Below are 20206 nucleotides of genomic sequence, written 5' to 3' on the forward strand. Positions count from 1 at the left end.
TTTACTCAGTGGTAGATTTTTCTCTCACTGGTAATTACAAAGCAAGTGGTGAATGCAAGCATGAGAAAGATGTTTAAAATAACTTTTAAATTAGAGGGGGGAAAAAAAGATTAAGAAAATCAAGAACTCAAGTGAAGGAGGGTTTTTTATTAATCAGTATAGTTTAAAGTAAAATTAAAGTAAGAAAGAGTTTTTCTCTTTTGACTTTAGAGTATCTCTAACCTATATGCAATGTGTTGCTGGCCAAGTAATTACTTTCTCATAACACGCTGAACGACTCTTTAAGAGCAATGAACAGTTCAGTGGACTTTTTCTTTCCCTTAAGGTAAAAAATACTTTTTTCTTTAATTCTTTCAGCCTTCACAGTCTGCTCAGATTGTTTCTCTTGCTGCTGCTGTATCAATTAGTGATACGCTTTTGAGGTTTCTAGTAAACTGGGGTAAGTAATATCCTGCCAAATACCAGATGACTCTCCAGATATATTACTGGACAAGATTATGGAGTAAAAATTAATTTATTTTGTAAATAGAGGTTGTCAGCCATATAATACATTATTAATACATCTTCATACACCAATAATATTGCTCTTAACAATGTACGTTCTTCCTGAACAAATTTTAAGAGCAGTTATCTCTACCTCATTCTCAGTTTTGGCTGGGATCTTACCTCCTGCTATTCACTTAAACAGGGTTGATTTTGTCCTGATTGCTTCTTCATCTGCCATAGTCCTTTCTTCTCCAGTTGCACATCTATTTGGGCATGGAAGAGTACAAGACAAAAGTTAACCTCTTTCTGAGTCATCTAAATGCAGAATGGCTTAAAGAGTTAAGTAAGCATTCTTTCTCGTTTCATATGTGTGATGCCACACAATACTGAGGAATGATGAACAATTTCACTTTCTCCCCCTTCTCTGCCTTAAGTTTCCACAAGGCAAACTGCTACTTTATCTCTTAATTAGCACATTCAGCCTGCCTGTTTAACAGCCATCTTAAAGAACATACATAAAACAACTAAAGGTACATAACAATTTCTGTAATGCAGGTCCAACTGCATGCTTTTGATTATATGGATTTTCTCCTATCATATCAAGTTATATTTGCATTGCTATGTACTTCAAGTTGATTAATGTGTACACATGAAAAGCGAAGATCAAAAGATGGAGAGGTTTACACCTGAAGACTCCTCTGTTGAATGGAAGAATTACCAGTGGACTTGTGATTTTCTAATAGTTTACTCAAGAACAGAAGACCAAGTGAACTGTCTTTATTTACTGTCTAGAAAATTCAGAGAACTACAAAAGTTGAAGGCTCAAAAGAGAGCAGAATTTCACAAGTTGGAGGAAACAGATAACAGTTTTGTCAGGAAGTAAAAAGGGAGTAAGAAGCCTTTCCTGGCTGAGTTAGGGGTGAAGCTATTACTTAGAATGATGGCCTAACTCTGAAGAGTTGGATCTAACAGGAAAGTTTGGATCCGTATCTGGAGTATAAGAAAAAGTGGGGTCTGACACTTCTAGAGTCAGATAAAAGGGGACTGGATCTGAGCCTTTAGCAAGAATGGCTGTGTCTTGGCCAATCTGTACAGTATAAGGAAGAAATCTAATATAAGTGACAGGTAAGAGTAGAGTTATTTCCTTGCATTCTGGCTTTGTTTGTAAGGCTTTTTCCACTGATCTGTCTAATATGTACAAAGTGCTTCTGTTTTCTTAACTGGGCTTAACAGGTTTAGAGATAAACAGCAAAACATTTTATCCCTCCAGCTTGGATGTTCCTCAAAGTCAGGATCCTGGGACAATCTATACATGATCTGAGAATTGGTAACAGAGAAATAGGACTGGAAAAGTTGGTTAAAAAAGTTCTGTGGCATACAGCAATGTAGAGAAAAGTATGCATGGACACTGAGAGTCCTACGACAGCACCTGGCACTCACAACTGGAAGACCACTGGCAGCACTATGGAGTTACAAACTAGACGACTGGTGGGCTGCTCTATCCAGTTGTAAAGCAGGTCTGAATTTTGCATCACTTTGTATTTCTGTTCTGAAATACAGAACAACAACTATATTTGTTGTTTCTTGATTAAACAGTAAGTGAATCACCAGCTGCCATCAGCATCATTTTGCAATTAAAAATAGAAATGCAGCTTACAGAAGGTAACTAACTTTGAGGTACACAAAAGAGGAATGATGACAGGAAAAGAGCACTATGATTCTTGAACTTTTAAGTCTGACCTGCAACAGGGCAGACTGCAACAGCACCTAAAAGTGAAAAGGATTAATAATCCTGCTTGTCATGTTTTCTGCAACTGTGTATGGGGTAGGAGGGTGCAACTGTCATTATTTTTGTTTCTGAAGCATTAAGGGCCAAATTATGTGAGTATTCTGATTAATTCCTACTCCCTTGGAAATCAGCTCTTTCTAGGGCTGACATAAATGTGTTCTGAAAAGCATAGGACAATAACAATGCTTACTTCTCCAAAGGAAGGAGACCGGCCTTCCTTAAGAGAGGGGCACTGAGGCACAGAATTGCAGGTCCAACTCCACTCTGCCTTTCCTCTGCTCCCAGATCCAGCTGAAAATCCCTCCTAGAAAGCATGCTGTCCAAGGCAACTAAGAAGGGTGCAGTTGTGGGCCATGTGGATGCAGTGCAAGCCAGGAGAAATATAGCTTTGGTAGCCACTGGGACTACTTTGTGAAGGTGAAGAGTGTTAGAACATGGGGAGCAGAATAAAAATGATTATCCATTAGGCAGAATGTCTAAACAGTTATTGCATTTTAGAATTTTGAGGAAAACTGAAGTTCATGATACATAAGCAGTAAGGATGGGGAGCTGCTAAAGTGCTCACAGAGTTCAGGCAATTAACATGTATTTTTCCATCTGTTTCTTTTGAACACAAAATTCCTGAAAGGATAGAAACAGTGAGCTGCCTCACACATCCTTCAGCACCACACAAACCTTACCGATCTGCTGGACCTGATGTGAGAAGTGTGAGAGGTGGCTGCCAGCTGGTTCCCCAAAGGCAGCACACTGCAGCTTGCTGACATGTACAGCTGGAATTACTCCTGCAAGTCCACAGCTGTCTGGTCAGATCTAGGAAGTAGAATTCTGACTGATTTGCAGCTATAATATCACTGTCCACTGTCCATCAGGGATCTAAAATCATTCCCAACACAAGAATCTTTGTCACTAATGGAGGACATGCTGCCTTAATCAGAGGTGGTGGTATTACCCCAGCTATCTCCAGCAGCCTTTCATGCATTACTTTAAACTGCAGCCATCACAGGTATTAAAGGAAATCAATACTTGCCAACATGCACTGTGCAACAGTTCTGAAAAACTACGTCTTTACTAATCCAGTGGATGAGGTAATATAAGTCTGTAGTCAAATGTGTCTTTTAGCCCTCGAAGTTTTCCTTGTTGGAAGTGTTCATGATGTCAAATGCAGGTCCCTCGGATAAAAATCTACTACCACAGTTAGGCAGACTTTCAAAGAATGGTTTGTGTTCCTTGCCCATACCCTTCTCAATATCTCTTTTTTGTCAATTTTAGTTTCATTGTTTGTTTGGTGCTATTTAAATAAAGTATGTGACATGGAAAGGGAAGTACATGAAGTTTGAGTTTGAAAAAGGTGAATTTGATAGTTGCAATTTTTCAAATAATCAAATTAAATATGTAGGAGTATTTTTAGAGCATTAAAATCCCCACATTTTTCTTATAAAACTCATTTATGACTAAACAAAACACAGTGTTATCCTCTGCTTAGAAACAACTGCTTCATTAACTACAATTGGAAGCACTGTGTCATATTTCTTACTGTCTTCTGAGTTTTTATCCTTTAAAAATAAATGGTTGCTCTAGCTAACTCAAGAATTTAATCCGCACACATCACAGAGGCAAAAATCTCTCATGTAAAGGAAGTTGAAAGAACACAAAAAGCCTCATTCTATATAATGAACTAGTAACCATGCAGCTTGGAAAAAGCATGGTAGAATCCCTTTAGGACCTGATCCCAAGCTTGATTAAAGGAACTCAATTATATCTGTTGGCTAAATTCTCAGAATATATGGCATACTTTAACTGAAGTGTGACTGAAACATGTCATTCAAGCAGAAATCAATTCACTTTTCCTATAGTAAAATGTAAAATTCTCAGTTCTACTAACTCTTATTTAATTGAAATAAATGCTGTTTGAAAGGCTAGCTGGGCAAGAATATCCTACAGGGTGTTGACATCCAACTGTTTTCTGTGGGAGCTGAATCACAGAATCACAGAATCACAGAATCACAGAATCACAGAATCACTCGGGTTGGAAGGGACCTCAAGGATCATGTAGTTCCAACCCCCCTGCCTAGCAGGGCCACCAAACACACACATTCAGATCAGGTTGCCCAGGACCCCGTCCAACCTGGCCTTAAACACGTCCAAGGACGGGGCATCCACAACCTCCCTGGGCAGCCCGTTCCAGGGCCTAACCACTCTCCTTGTATAGAACTTCCCCCTAACATCCAACCTAAATCTTCCCTCCTTCAACTTCGATCCATTTCCCCTAGTCCTGCTGTTGTCAGCCCTTTTGAAGAGTTTACTCCCCTCGTGGGTGTAGGTTCCCTTCAGGTATTGATAGGCTGCAATAAGGTCACCCCGCAGCCTTCTTTTCTCCAGGCTGAACAAGCCCAACTCCCTCAGCCTGTCCTCATAGGGGAGGTGCTCCAGCCCCCTGATCATCTTAGTCGCCCTCCTCTGGACCCTTTCCAAAATCTCAATGTCTTTCTTGTACTGAGTTATAGCAGTGCCAATTTATGTATTGGGGAGAAGGTCTGCAATTTAATTAAAGAGAGAAAAGGTAAAATCCTTCCTTCATAAGTGAAAGCTAGTGCCCTCTAATTGTGTATAGATGAGGAACAATACAGAAAAGCATGTGAGAGCCTTCTTTCCTCATAGCAGCCAGCAGTACACAGCTCTGGGAAACTGCAGGGTGATTACTTTCCCAAATACACAGATCTTGTGCGCATGTAGAGACTCACTTAAGTCGTAGCAGGCCCCAGGAACTGGGCCCTGGAATTGCAAAGTAGTTCACCAGCTCCAGCAATCTCACTCTTTGCATGCCTGCTGGAAGACCAAATGCGATGCTTGCTTTGAACACAACCTTTACTGTGTCATTCAATATCCATCTTAGTTGCAACTTAGCGACTAACAGAGGAGTCATGCTGGGAGTCTTTGACAGAATAGTCAAGGGTCTTAATTCCTTTCTGCTTAAAGCAGAAGTAGGGCAGGCCTGGCTGGGGAATCAGCATTTCTCTGGACAACAACAGACAAGAAAAGTATCAGAAATGCTTCCTTGGGATTTTTAAGCACGGTGGAATGAGACTGAACAGGAAAGCTATTAGAAATGTGCCATTTCCTGTAATAATGTTTGTCCTCTGAATGTGCCTGCTTTCTCCTGCCTCACTGTTAATTAAGGAGGAAGCCTCAAGCACTGGCTCATCTGTCTTGGTAGTGAGCATGCAGGATTGCTTGTGTCCAAAAGAGGCTTCAAACACACTCTGATGATACTTTTTTTTTCCTGCATGATTTTTAGTTCTACAGTACCCTTTCTGAGGTAGGTTTGACCTTCTTGTAATGCACAGAATACAGGACATAGGAGTTTACAAGGTGGACTAATATCATCTTCTGTTTTGTTTTCTGCATCCAATCTTTTATTTGTTCTTTAGAGTGCAGTGATTTTCCAAAGAACACTCCCTAATGTCTCTAAAAGAGGTCGTTTTTGTGACTTGTATTTGTGCATTTACAGTCAGGATTGTTTTCTCTAGTGTTACACTACTTTGGTCTTCTTAGCATCACTCCTCTTTGCTTGTTGATTTTCCAGTCCCCTAGTATAAATGTTAAATAGCATATTTCTGGGATGTGTCTATAGGCTAAGAGAAGGACTGTTTCTCTTCCCAAGGCTTCTGTAAGGCTTCAAATCACAGACTTTTTAGATCACTTTTTACTTGTGTTTGAAATTAAAGAAGTGATTGATATCTTGCTTTAGCTATATGTAAAAACACTGATTGTGAGTATTTAAATGTGAATACATTGCCCAGATGTGAATGCCTGCTCAGTGCCTTACTGACAATTTCATAAGGAACTAACAGTAGCTCCTGCTAGAATTTTAACCAAAGCACAAGCATAAGAAAGTGACTGGTAAACTTATGATGATTCCTTCAATCATATTTTCCTTTAGTGTGGAATTCATCAAAGTGCAGAAAACTTACACAAAGGCACTTCAGATCTATATATCTGGTATGTAATATCTCAACTTCTAATATGCAAGATCCAGTTCTGGCCTGACACACGAGGACCTTGATTCTTTGGGGTCCCACAGCTGAGAATAGATCTGAATACTCATTTTTCCTTCTCATTTTCTCTTGATAGAATCTATTTGTTAAATTACATGCTGAAAACCTCCTCTGATCCCCCCAGTCACCACCAAATGAACACAGATGATGATATATGGGGGGGAAGCTATAAAAAGTCAATTTCCACAAGCCTAGAGAAGCACAGGCAAGTGATACATGGGGAACTTAATTTAAGGACCCGTAAGAAGTGGGAAACCCAAATTAAAGACTTAGAAGAAAAGCTTGGAACCCATGTGTCCAGGCTTGAGACCCATCACAATGAGTCAACAGGAGCACCTTCTGGAATGAAGGGATTACTGACAGTGGTATGAGACACACGAGATTCAAGGAAGAACATTTGGGATTTGAAAGAGACTTAAAGTGGAATATTTAGGGAAGCAATTGAAGGTGGAGAAAGGGTGGTTTAAAAGGGGTTTGATGAGGAACAAGTGTGGGAACAAGAGATGGTAATAAGGGGATAAAAAGGGCTGGCCTGTGTTGTCTGGTTATATTGCATTCCCGTCATGCCCTGTTCCTGATCAGTGCAGTCTATCATGTCTTATTAAACTCAATTTCTAACTTCTCTCCTGGATGAAGAACCCTGTTTTGTGTGCATGTGTGTGGCTGGAAGTCCATGAAGCAGCAGGACTGCTGTAGCCCAGGAGCAACGACTGGAGAGATGAGCACAGCTGTTGCGTGATTGCTCACAAAGATGAAGCCAGATTAGCTAAAAAGTAGGCAAAACATTCTGGGAGCCAGGCATGTCTGTTTCTAGGGGTGAGAGCACAGGAGGCATTAACTACCAGTGGGACCAAGGGACTTCCAGTCAGTTTCCAGCAAGACCTTGTGTGCATGTGGGGCCTAGAAGTGGAGCATCAGAAAATAGTAAGGATTCAGAACCAGTTGCTTGCCGGACTTCATATCCAAGGCCAGTTACTGTGGAGTGTGTGGCCTGAACTGCTGTATGGTTCCGTTTATGTCATATCCATGTCCCTCAACTCTACAGCAAATTCTTCTAGGAACAGAGTTCAAGGAAGGACAGCATTCTCTTGTAAATAAGAAACAGGAGTCTTGCTGGCTTTTGCTCCAATTGTCTTAAATGTATTGCTCATAATATTTCTTTCAGAGGCTGGAATAGAGAGCTGGGTCCAAATGAGACCCATGTTCTAAATATAACATACAAGCAGAAAAAAGCACCAAGTAAATGAAATTTTAAATCTATGGGGAAAAGGACAAGTGAGCTTGGAAAGTGTGTTCCTCAATATGAAAGTAGGTATGAATCTATTATAAATGTTAATTTGATAATATAATCTGGGAATATTAAGATTTTTAGAAAAGATCTTATGAAATTAATACTAGGATAGTGGCCCCCCTCAGGTGCCTGGGTGAAAGGAGATTTCTAATTTAATTTCCACCTCTCTAAACCCTGGGAATGTGTTTGTTTTTGCCCCACTCAACTTTACCATGTTCCTGAAATTTAACCTTGTAAATGCCTAAAACGGCCCGATACTGTCTTTTTTTTTACTGTAGTTCATACCTCAGTTCTCTATGGGAAAGAAATGCAGAAAACGGGTTATTTTACATAATGATACCCTGTTCCTGTTTTTTCTATTATTCTATGGCCATTCAACCTAAAAGACAGAACATATGATTACTCAGTGAAAGCCTTGCAGCCATGATCTCTGACTGTTTTATAGCCTTCAAAGTATTATTTGTATAAAGACAATAAAAAAGTCTTGTTCCTTTATAAGGATGACTGCAAGGAGTTTGATCTCTGAGAAGAACAGCAAAGCATTTCTTTCTCCAGCTCCTGAAAATGACTCAGTAAGAGATTTTGATCTCTGTATTGTAAATTTGATATCCTGTGGATCTCCTCTTCACCTCACCTATTGAGTTGCCTGCTATATTACATCTTTCAAGCTTAATACGTGATTGATTAAAAAGCTTCATTTTCAGCCTGCTTTTCTATATGATCATTCTGAGCTTAAACATTTCATGATCCTTATTATTATCATCCTACTAGTATAGAACAGTTCACTTTGTGTATGTATTTTGTTTTAGATGCTAATTATTGAGATAGGTAAAAAAAATATATATATAATATAAATATTTTATATATTATATAATTATATATATTTATATTTTATATAAATATATATAAATGTTATACATATATATATATATATAACCTATCTCAATAATTACCATCTAATTTTTTTTTTTTTTTGTCAAAGTAATATAAGCCACAAAACTTTCTGGTGAGATGTGGTCAGATTTTTAAGCATGTATGTCGAATACGTGGTTCCCCTAAAGACAAAATGTTTCTAAAAGAAACATTCTAAAAAGAAGTCAGCCTACTTTATTGAATAAACGCACACCTGCAGTTTTCCTACATCTCTTTGGGTTCTGTTCTTCTCTCTGAAATTGTGTGCTCACCTGTCTGCTGGAGTCCTGAGACCTGAAAGTAATAACCCCTTTTTTTCCTTATTCTCAGGTCAAGGATTGTAGATCTGTAATGACTTCCTTATCCTCTCTCTTAGCTGCAGACTGTCTTTGCTGGAGAAACCCATTCTTCACCATCTTCTATAGTCTCATTTGAATGGGATTTCACCATTTGAATACAGGATTGCCCTTAGCCATCCTGCTTGCTCAGCCTTATTTGTGACTACAAGCTACAGTGTTTGTTTTCCAATATCACAACTACTTCTTGTTGTCACTTTATCCCCTGAAAGAATTGCTTTAGAGGGATGTGGAAGTGCTTACTTCTAGCAGTATTCATTCCCTTTTGATCAAGCGAGGCCCAGAAAGCTGGCAGTGCCCAGCTAATGGAAGACCAGTGAGCATTGGGCAGGCCATGGCAGAGGAGTGTGACAGGGCACAACTTCTCTTAGGTGCTGCAACAGTGAATGTGGTGTGGATTTCCAGAGAATTAGCTGAAAGTCCTTTAGTGTCACGAAGCCTTGGCATAGCAGCCGAGGCCTTTTCTTATGTGTGCAGAAGAGATAGAGTGGCTTGACTGCTGCACGGGGGTAATGAAGGTTCATTACAAAGGATTTTCCATCTCAATTTCTATAACCTGCAGCTGTGTTTTATTAATAGGAAAAAAATCAAGTGCCTCTTAAGAACAATTGCAAAATACTAGGAAAATAGCTCAGCCATGGGGCTGCAGGCAGCTGCCTCCCTCCAGTGCAGCCACTCAAGCAGTCACATATCTGACAATGCTCACAGCCAGCAGCACTGCCACAAATACACCTCTCACCAGGAAAAGTGGGAAACACGGGGCTTGCAAACGTGTCATCAGCTTCAAACCTTGATGCCCAGCAAACATTTCTTAGAACATTATTTTTGACAGTCTTTGAACCCAATGCCACAAATGAATAAGCAAGATGATGCTTCTGGAATGAAAGACCAAAACAACACAGGCTTGAGCACCTTTGGATTTTAGGGTTTACCTGTAGGATCATGAAGAGGCTCCCAGGGCAAAGTAACACAGAGGTAGAGCCCTCTGAGGCCCTTCTGCAGGAGATGGAGTGGACTGAGAAAGGAACCTCTCCTGCTGGAAATTCCAGTTGCCACGCACAGTGAGGGATGGAGGGGCAGGAGGACATCCTCAGATCCCTCGGACCTCCAGAGAGAGACAAAGCTTCACTACTGCTCATTGAACACTGATGTCTTTTAAAACCTACCGAGTATGAGCTGTACTAGTCACAAAGTAGTGAATAGCTCATGCAGGTCACCCTTCCTATCCTCAAACATGCTAGTGAATCTTTCCATCCTAGGACATTTTTCATATATTTGCATTGCAATGTGCAGTGCTTGCCCTACATTTCTTCCATTTCGCTCTGAACAGATACACATCCTCAGGCTTCCTATCTCCCTATGGGAAGGGTTTCCCAATCTGGAGGAAAGTGTGCAGGCAGCACAAGGCCCAAGACCCATGCTTGGCTTCAGCCCCAATCACCGTCCCCACAGTGAGCATCAGTTCACTACCTGAATCAGCTATTTATGCAGAAATTTCAGAGTCTCAGCATGAACGGGGAAGGAAAATTTCTCGATATTCAGCCTCACCACTTCTCGCCAAAAATCTCACCTCACAAAAGGAGCCAAGAGTTTCTGCTGTCAAGTTGAAAATACTCCAACAGCATGAGGACCAGGGAAGTCCAACCCCCAAGCTCCACACTCTTCATGTCATATAACTATGAAACACTGATGAAGGACTTAGTTGCCTGTGGAAATGCTGAAATATTAGTTTCATGGTCTGATTTTCCATTTTTAGACAGTTAAGATATCTCTTGATTTCACTGACAATGAGGTAACCAAGCTTATTCTACTACTGCAGCATCAGAAAATGACTAATTAGAGAACAGGTTAAGAATAGCAATGTTAAATGCTATCTTTCTTGCTTTCTTCACCCAACATATGCAAAAAAAAAAAAAAAAAAAAAGTTTAAAAGCAATTTAAGCATCTCAATAAATTAAATTTCTCTTTTAGAAGATTCCTCTAATTAGACTTATCATTAATAACATAAGGTAGCATTTTCTAGAAGCCTATTAGTTTGGTTTTTTTTGTTTTTTTTTTGTTTTTTACAAAGATATGCAATTTAGAGGCAAGTCTTCCGTAATTTCTTCAAATTACTGAAAGCATTTACTTTCTACTACTTGAATTTGTATCTTGCCAGTTTCTCTCCTGCCCATGAACACATCCTCTACTTCACAATTAATTCACTTGCAGAGGTACAGATTTCTTTTTACTGTTCAATTAGATAAATCAATCCTTATTACTTAAATGACTCTTTCAATAATAATAGGTAGATAAATCACGTGAGATTTTTGCAGCATTTATAATGGCCCCATCTGGAATGCATACATATAGCTTAAAAAAAATAAATTTGCATACAATCTCTACCAAATGCTAAAAAAAAGTTTTGTTTACTTCTAATGGAGTAAGAAAAACATGCCCTTCCCCCCCCCCACCCCCAAAACAACTAAAACTTAATTTTGGATTATATACAAATAAGAGTTTTATCTAACAGTACTGTTTGGGATGAAAGCAAATCTGCCTGTTAAAGATGTGACCACACATTGAAGCTTGCAATTTCAGCCTTCATCAATTGCTTTCTCCAGTGACTCATGAAGTTCAGTGTTAGCTAAAAAGTCAATATTGAGAAACCAGGTAAACCAATAAATACTCCTTTTAGTCACACAATTGCTACCAAACACTCTTGAGAACACAGTAAAGCGTTTTATTGTTTATACTCATTTTCATTTACACAGAGGAGAAACAATCAATGCAGTTCTATCACAGCAGGCGGACCATATCCCAAAACTAACTCTGACTGCTGGATATTTGCAGACCTGCCTTCAGGTCTTATCAGAAAAAAAGAAAGGGAAAAAAGAACCAAAACAATAAGGGGGAAACAGGGAAGAGAGTAATTTCACTAACATGACTTTATTCATGATTTATGGGTATTTATTTTGCAGGTGATACCGCTCTTCTGTGAGAGCGGACTGCTTCACTTCTTTACAAAATAGACATTCAATAATGTAATTACTTAGAGTTCTAAATTTTGCAGTGGTTCATGCAGTAAGGGTGTGCAACTGACACAAAATGGAACACACGGCTACAACAGCAAACTGCTACTTCTATTCCCAGCTGGTTTATGGAAAAGGTCATTGGATTTCTTGTTTCCTGCTCTTGAGTTACAGAGTAGAAGCAAGAAGCACTGACTTGGTGAGACAACTACGAGGACAGGCTATAGATACGGGTGCAGTTGAACAGGTCTACAACTCGTTTCTACCGTACTTGCATTTGCTATTGTTTGGAAATACAAACATAGCTTTTGCACACTGCCACTTCTTACACACATTCAGCTGAAGGAGTCGTGCACAGTTCTCTGTGATGCTCCTCTTTTTCCCTTTTAAGCTGTTTTTATTGTGTTGTTTTGTTTGTTTGTTTGTTTGTTTTCCCCCCCTTCTAGGGCTCAAAAGGAGTGAGCAACTCTTTCCACTGAAAGAAAGAAATTACAGGTGTGCAGAAGTACAACTACGCTACCAACACAGACAGAGACAACTGTGCTCTTGTGCACACCCCTACAACTGGCCGGAGAACAAATTAAGAAGTTAAGCCTGCAAAATAAATTGAGTTTACTCTCAAACTTTTTCTTCAGTCCGGATGAATTATAGACCTTGATCGAGGCTGCCCTTTTTTTTTTTTTTTTTTTTTTTTTTTTTTGCAACTGATCTGCGTGACTACTGGAACAGCATCTCTGCCAGAGTCATTACACTGAAATGCAGAGCTGAGCAGTTTGCTGGCAGTATGTATTGACGTTTTTGCAGCATCATGAGTCTGGCAACTGGGCTTGGGGAAGTTTCAAGCAGTGGGTCTTTACAATAGCAACTTGATTCTGCAGACAAAAAGCAAGAGATTGGCAGAATTATTAAAGGATCCCAATAAAGGCAAAGCGTGTGTTCTGCAAAGCATAGCACCGAGTAGGGCTGTGAGCTGACAGCTCCTAGGAAGAGCAGTCAGAGTGAGGAGGCTAGAAAGGCTGAAGTTTGGAAGCAACCTTAGCCTACAGCCTGTACTACCTTCCTCCCTTTCCTACGTAACACACCCATGAAGGCTGCCAACGGGTCTGCCTTCGGTGCTGCCCGACTCCGGCCCCGGGGCCGCCCCGCTCCCCGCCCAGCGTCGCCGCTCCCCGGGGCTCGGCAGCAGGCGCCGTTTAGCGCTAATTAGCCTCAGCGCGGCCATTAGCATACGAATTGCCGGCAGATTGGTTTAATAGGTGGGATAAAGAGCAGATTGCCGTGAGTCACACCCTGCCAGCCGGGGGGGGACACACACTGTGAAATGTCAGGAGCGTGTAGCATCGCTGCCACCGGCAACGCAAAGGGGCTAAACGGCAGGCGGGGAGGGGGACGGCCTGACCCGCAATCCCAGCAGCCATGCCCGAGACGGGACAGAAAGCTGTACGGTGAGCCCGCTCCTCGCTGCTCCCATCCCCGATTCCCCCTCGTCCCATCGCACCCACCTGTGGCATCGGGCACGGGCGTGCGCGGGGGCGGCCCCGGAGAACACATCGCATTCCAAATGTTCAGCCTGTGCAGCGGAAACGGATGAGTTTGTGGAAAGCTTGCTTGAAGTCTTCGTTAGACATGGTATAGATGATGGGGTTGATGAGGGAGTTGAGATATCCCAGCCAGTTGAAAAAGTCAAAGATGGCCATGTGGAACCAGCAAGCATCCTTGCAAATAGGCAACACCAGGCTGATGATGAAAAAGGGCAGCCAACAGACGATGAAGGCTCCTAAAATAATCCCTAAAGTCTTTGTCGCTTTCCGCTCTCTAGCGGCTGTCAGCTTCTTTTTCTCCAGCAGGGCGTCCGACACCTTCACCTTCACCTGGTTCATGTACACAGGAGAGCCCGTCTCGCTGGGGCCCTCGGGGGCCTTGGAGTTGATGGATGTAACGGAGGAGGACGACCCGGGGGAGTCAGTGATCAGCTGAGCCCGAGTCAGTCTTTTCCCTGCTTTCTTTGGCGTCTGCTTCAGAATTCTCGACCTGGCTTCCACGTAGATCCTCCCGTAGAGGGCTATCAGCAGCAGCGTGGGGAAGTAGAAGGCTCCCACCGTGGAGTACACGGTGTAGAGGACGTGGTCCGTGTTCACCGCACAGTTAGAGGCTTCCTCGGCCTTCGCCTGCCGCCAGAACAGCGGGGGTATGGAAATGCAGATGGAAAAGACCCACACCAGCGCGATCATGCCCGCTGCCCGCTTGGGAGTCCTTTTCGTGGAGTACTCGACGGCGTCGGTGATCGCCCAGTAGCGGTCCAGGGCGATGACACAGAGGTGCAGGATGGACGCCGTGCAACAGGTGATGTCCGAGGACAGCCAGATGTCGCAGACAACCTGGCCCAACGTCCACTTGCCGGTCACAGTGTACAGGGTGCTGATGGGCATGACAAGGATGGAGACGAGGAGGTCGGTGAAGGCCAGCGAGGCGATCAGGTAGTTGGCCGGCGTGTGGAGTTTCCTCGTCTGGTAGACCGTGGCGATGACAAAGGCGTTGGAGAGCACCGTGGCCAGGGTGACAAGCGCCAGGACGACGGCGAGCACGATCTTCCCGGAGAGGGGGGTGGCATCCTGGTAGATCCCTTCCTCGGCGCTGCAGTTTCGGCCGTGGTAAGAGTCGTTGGCGGGGAGCAGCGGCGCTGGGCAGGGGCTCGCCGGCTCCATTCCTCCGCGGCCGCCGACCCCGCAGACGGCGGGGCTGGACTCGGCACGGCTACCCCGGCAGGACCCCGTCGGCGTCGGGGGAGGGCTGCTTCATCCCCGCGCCGGCACCACCTCCCTCCTCCCGCCCGCCCTTCCGGGAGCGCGGAACCTCACTCCCCGCGGCCGAGGGCGCAGGGCGAAGCGGGGGCCGGGCACGCCCGCCAGCTCATCGCCCCGCCGCCTCTCCGCACAGCGCGCCGTGCCCCGAGCATGGGGCTACCCGCCCGGCCGCCCCTAAGCGCTGCCCAGCCACCGGCCGCCCTTCTCCGCGTCTCGACGGGCGCGGTGGCAGCGCTGCATGCCCGCGGGCGGCGGCTTCCCCCCGGGCTGCGGGCGCGACGGCGCGGCTGCGAGGGCAGCGGAGCCGCCCCGCCGGGTCCGGCCTTCACACGCAGCCTGCCGCCACGAGTTCGCAGTCACCGCGGGTGCGGGAGGAGGAGGAGGAAGAGGAGGGTCTGCGGGAGGCAGGGGGGGAGCTCCCCTCCCACGGCATCCCGCCGCCGGCCATGCTGTCGGGGCCCGACCTCGGCCCAGCACCGACAGCCTTGGACAAGGGCCGGTATGAGGGAGCACTGAGCAGCCGCCGCCCCTTATATAGCCCGCTGCGCGGCTCTGCCGCCACCGAGCAACGCGTGCCGCTCCCGGGCGGGCTGCCCGCCTGCCCGCGGAGGAGGAGCCGCTGCCTCTCAGCGCCTCCCTCCTCGCGCCCGACGGGGGGGGGGCCCAGCCTGCCCGGCCCCGCGCACCGCCTTCCCTCCGTCCTCTCGCTTTGCGGACAGCGGGAGGAGCCGAGGTTTAGCCCCCGCCCCGGCAGCAGGGTCGGGATGGGGGAACGGTCCCGCGCGGCCCGACGGGGATGGGGCAGTGCCGGCTGCCCGCGGAGCCCGCCCGGTGTGGCAGCCCGGCGCTTCCCGGGCTCCTTTTGTTTCTTTCTGTTTTATTCATTAATTTTCAGTGTGCTCCGCCCCGAATTGCCCCGCGGGATCCTAGAGGTTCAGGAAGGAGGGGAGGGCTGGGCGCTGTGCCCGCGTCCTCGGGTTCCCACCGGCGTTGGTACAGCTGCAAGAAAGTTTCGTACGCGACAGGAGATGCGAGTCAGCGTTATGCCGGGTTAGGGCGATTCTGAGCTCAGCGAAATGCCTGCTCTAGCCCTCTGGTACATTTCCCTGAGATGCCACTGCAAATCTTCTAAAGAAAGGCGAGGGTCTGTGCCTGGAGTCACAGCTATGCACACCTGCACACACAGTTGCTCGCCCCATCATCCTGCGAGCACCCTATTGGCAATCCTTCAGCGGGAGGGACGAGCACACTGAAGAGATGCGGGTGGAGGGAGGATGGTAAAAGGAGGGTGGGGCGGTACTGAAACGGGGTTCAGGAAAAGAAAGCTGAGCTGAGAGAACCGGGAGGCCCAGAGCCCTGCAGGGACCATCCTTCTCCTCCCCACTGCAGTACTGGGCAAGGTGCCCCGATCTCGGGATGAGCTCAGCACCCTCACGTCCTCTGGGATCAGAAAGCAGGGAGTGAGCTTGGTACTGCGTAAAGTGGGTCCTAGATCAGTTCCGGAGGCATTCAGAGTGCAGGAGAGAGAGGGCAGCCTTGGATCTGTTGCAGTATGGTGGTCAAAGTGTGCCCAAGTTCACCAATCTGACAGGAAGGTAAAACATCACTAACCCTTTCTGTTTTCTCAGCAAGACCTGGGGTAGGGTTTGGTCTGTCTCCATGTTTTTATCTTATGGTGCCTCCTTGTGCTCCACAGAGCCTGATAATTGGTTGGAGCCTCTATGCGTTGCTGCACTGCAAATAATAATGTAGAGCTATCTACATCCTTCTGGTCTCTTTGTTGAGCACAGACTTTATAATCCCAGTTTCTAATATTGTCTGCTGTTGCTTCCACTTCTGCTCAACGTTTCTGGCTGAATTTAGTTATGCTTAAGTTGGCAGCTGCCCTCTAGCCTCCGTAGCTCAGTATTTTTTCCCAAAAAGGGCTTCATACTTGAGGCTGATTTAAATTTAAAACACAGGGAATAGCAAGACCAAAACCTGGTCCTTGTGTTCAGCTTTGGAACTGCTTTCTCTTGTGGAAACGTTTGTCTGATAAAGCTGTATAGCCTCTAAGAGCAAGGTTCTCTGGCACTGCTTTCAGCTGTGCTGTGTCATACAAATACTTTGTGAACAGGTGATGAGTTCTGACCATCCCATTAATTTTGTTGTTGACAATTGTTATAAAATATTCGTGTTTTCTGAGCACCACTTTTTCTGTTTTCCTCCATTAATTCTGGGTTATTTTTTAATCGGAGATCATTGTTCATTTCTTCCTTCTTTGTCTTGGTGGGTAGATACCTTTCCTCTTGTTCCTCCTTGTTTGTTCTCTGCTGTAGCATTGCATTGTGCTTTGCTTGAGTATGTAGTGTTGATGCTAGTGGTCAGGAACACATTAACAGAGGTCTTGCTCTGGTGACTTCAGACAGCTTCCCACAGGGATCACCTGGTCCCCTGGCAGGTTCAGAGGTCATTCCCTGTGCTTCCTCCTGGGGCTTCAGTTTGGTATTTGGAACTGCTGCAGCTACAACACAAAACCAACTTCCCAACAAATGGTGATCCATGCCCCAGAGCAGCACACTGCTGCAGCTGATGTTTAGAGAATATATGCCATTAACTTCAGGCAGTGGGTGGTGGTTCCCAGAACTGGTGTCAGAGCAGGAGGTTACCCTTCCTCTCTGTCCAGACTGCATGCAGCCCCTGCCACAGCTGGGTGCATACATTGAAATTTGATGGCAGGAAGAAGCAGGTTCTAGCTGGGTTGTCACTGAAGTGCTGGAGTCTTGGAGCAGCAGGCAGAAACATACTGTGAATCATATGTATCATCGCATGGGTGATTGTACCTCCCTGCTGTGCTGTCACTGCGAAGCTTGCATTTAAAAGCAGCAGCCACATGCCCACTGTTTACCTTCCCCTCTCCTGACTGGATCTGAGAAGATGCATATAGAAAGGGATTCCATTTCCTGAAGCTTTTGCCTTCTGTGCAGATGCAAGCATAAAATTAATTTATTTCTGCTGGCATAAGGCTATTAATGCTTCTTATTTCTAGATTTTTATGTATTAACACACCAAAGTACAGAAATAGCAATGAAAACTGATCCTGTTCCTGGTCTATTGCATCACAAACTGCCCATGAATAATGGCTCATATGGCACAAATATCATCAATGACTTGTAAATAAATTAGAGGGAGGACTGCAACACAGAAACAAACGTTAAGTGTCAGAAATGGAAACTTCTTCAGTCAGATCTGTCCGAAATTCAGATAATGTTGCGTGGGTTTTGGCTTTGGGATCCTTTAGGTACATTTGCGCGCAGGACTCAGTGCGCAAAATGAACTTCACCTCTGCCCTTGGCCCAGTTGGCAAGTTGTGTGTAATACCATCTGTAGCCTCCTGCACGGTGATGGCATTCATCCTCGTATTTTAAATAATGAAATTTGGAGTCCTTCTGTTAGCAAAGATAACCTTCACTATGTAAATCAACATGGTGGTATTTTGTTGAGTTTGCCAACAGAAAAATAACGCTAATGTATGTGTGAAGTTTCTCAATGCTAACTTTGAAATACAGCTGAGGCCATTTAAATGCCAGCACTTTCAAGTCACTAGTCAAAATAAAAACACCCAGCTTGAGCAACTGAAATTTAATTACAAGGAACAGCTGGGGCTGGTTTTGATTTTGACTCTGAGGACCTAGAAAAAGAAGAAAAAACATGTGGGCTCAGCAGGCATGCATACACATGGACTTCTTCATCCCATGGGAGTAAAGCCAGATTGAGTTATCTCCTTGTTCTTCACACTGGTCAGGTACAGGTGCCTGAAGATGCATTCAAATACCCTCTGAGGAGTATTTAATTACTCTTTAAGTAGACAGCTGGGGTCAAGCAAAAAGAAACTCCAGTTCCTCTTATACCGTCTCTGCATTTCATCTCCAGACACTGCATCTACCCTGACAGATTTTGGTTCATGGAGGTGGTAGTAGAGCTTGGTGGCTGTTCCCCGTTCAGCTACGGGGTTTGCTCTCTAATCATCTACTTGGATATGCTCCACAGGAAACTGCTTTAATTCTGCCCCATTGCCTCTCCTTCCACACTCCTGTTATTCTCTGGCTTTGTTACTGAGCAGAAAAAATGACTGAAAAGGGCGGCTGCTGCTGCTGCTGCCTTGTTATTGTGCTTTCCATCTGAGGTTGCTGGAGCCTCTAATTTGCACTAAAATCAGTGCAAATGCCTGTTTTGCAGCCAGAGAATCTGGCTGAACAACCATCCCTATGCCTCAGGCAGGCTTCAGTTGTACACCTGAAGGATTTTAAACCCACCAGGATCTGTCTGCAACACAATTCATACAGATCCATTGGGGAACTGTTGGAAATGGCTGTGACACTACAATACAAAGACACGGCTGTCTACCAAGACCGAAAGTGGATGGCATAACATTTAACTCCAGCCTGTCACATAAGGAAAAAAAAAAGTGTCTGTTCAGCATGAAGAGAAAGGTCCCCGTTTTTTGACTCTGTGGGGATTCAAGTGAAAAAAAGTCTCATGTTCTGTGCTCAGAGCTGGCAGAACATAAATCCCCCACTTTCAGGTGTGAGCCTTTATTGGGTTTAAAGCTTCAGCCCCTTTCAGTATGCTCAGATCTTTCTTTCTGCTTTACGGGATGAAATTGGCAACGGTTTCTTTTTAGGATCTACAGTTGTTTTCAGATATGTCCCAAATACCAAGTTTCCAGGAACGAAACACTGAATTCTGTGTTCAGGAAAAGAAGTCCGCACACATTTTAAGCAACAAGCTACTCATACAGAAAGCTTTAAGGAAGTTTGTGCAATGCAGTGAATCACAGGAAAGAAGTAAAATGCTGAAAATAAGGAATGTTACTTTCCTTGTAAAATTAGCACATCAACACTGATTTAAGGGGAAGTACAGATTTATTCTTACTAAGAATATAGTTCTTCTACATGGTTAATTAATATTTATCTAGGAAAGAAGGTAATGTATTCTAAGCCCACTGCCACGATGTATAAGCGTGCTGTAGTCTTCTTTGTTCCCAGAGGTAATCAGAAACGAGGAGCTTTTGCTGGTATGCAGATTTGGGCTGCTAATTTAATAAAATGCATTATCCGTTAATTTGAATCCTTTTAGGATGTCACTTGACAGTTTCTTCTGCACTATGAGACTCAATTGCAAAATTTAGTTGTCTGTTCTGCTTAGCAAGAAGCTTAAGGAGAGGATCTTGCAGCATGCTGAAAATCAGAAAAGGAAGAAATTCTGAAGGCCACAAAGATCTTGTAGGTCTATGCAGAATGCAGACTACAGCAGCAAAAGTAAAGCAGTAGCAAATGGCTGTCCAAATACCAGAGCCTGCCGAGATCAGGAGGTCCTCTGCGGGAATCAAAGCACGTGCCTTAATCTCTGAAGCACTTTGTGAGGTAGTGCCCAGCTGAGGATCTCCTTCTGGTGGCAAGTGGGCATTTCTGCAAACCAGCATGTTCCAACACAATCAGTTGATGGGGCTGTTATGAAACT

General features: G+C 44.4%; 1 protein-coding gene across 2 annotated transcripts; it reads right to left on the reverse strand.

The window, feature by feature from the left end:
- Window positions 1–565: 565 nt before the first annotated feature.
- On the reverse strand, window positions 566–14605 carry HTR1B (5-hydroxytryptamine receptor 1B). Of its 2 annotated transcripts, none has more exons than XM_042818927.1 (2): window positions 13403–14605; window positions 566–749 (listed from the first exon to the last, which is right to left on the reverse strand). In XM_042818927.1, the coding sequence occupies exon 1, from the start codon at window positions 14603–14605 to the stop codon at window positions 13466–13468; it is 1140 nt and encodes a 379-aa protein (XP_042674861.1). In that variant the 3' UTR covers window positions 566–749; window positions 13403–13465. The 2 variants fall into 2 exon arrangements, with proteins under 2 accessions (XP_042674861.1, XP_042674855.1); XM_042818921.1 differs by lacking the exon at window positions 566–749 and adding an exon at window positions 11591–12772.
- Between the last annotated feature and the right edge of the window lie 5601 nt (window positions 14606–20206).

Source organism: Centrocercus urophasianus, unplaced genomic scaffold, assembly GCF_019232065.1.
Source record: "Centrocercus urophasianus isolate 14NV4802_14NV808 unplaced genomic scaffold, USGS_Curo_1.0 seq_10, whole genome shotgun sequence".
NCBI lineage: Eukaryota > Metazoa > Chordata > Aves > Galliformes > Phasianidae > Centrocercus > Centrocercus urophasianus.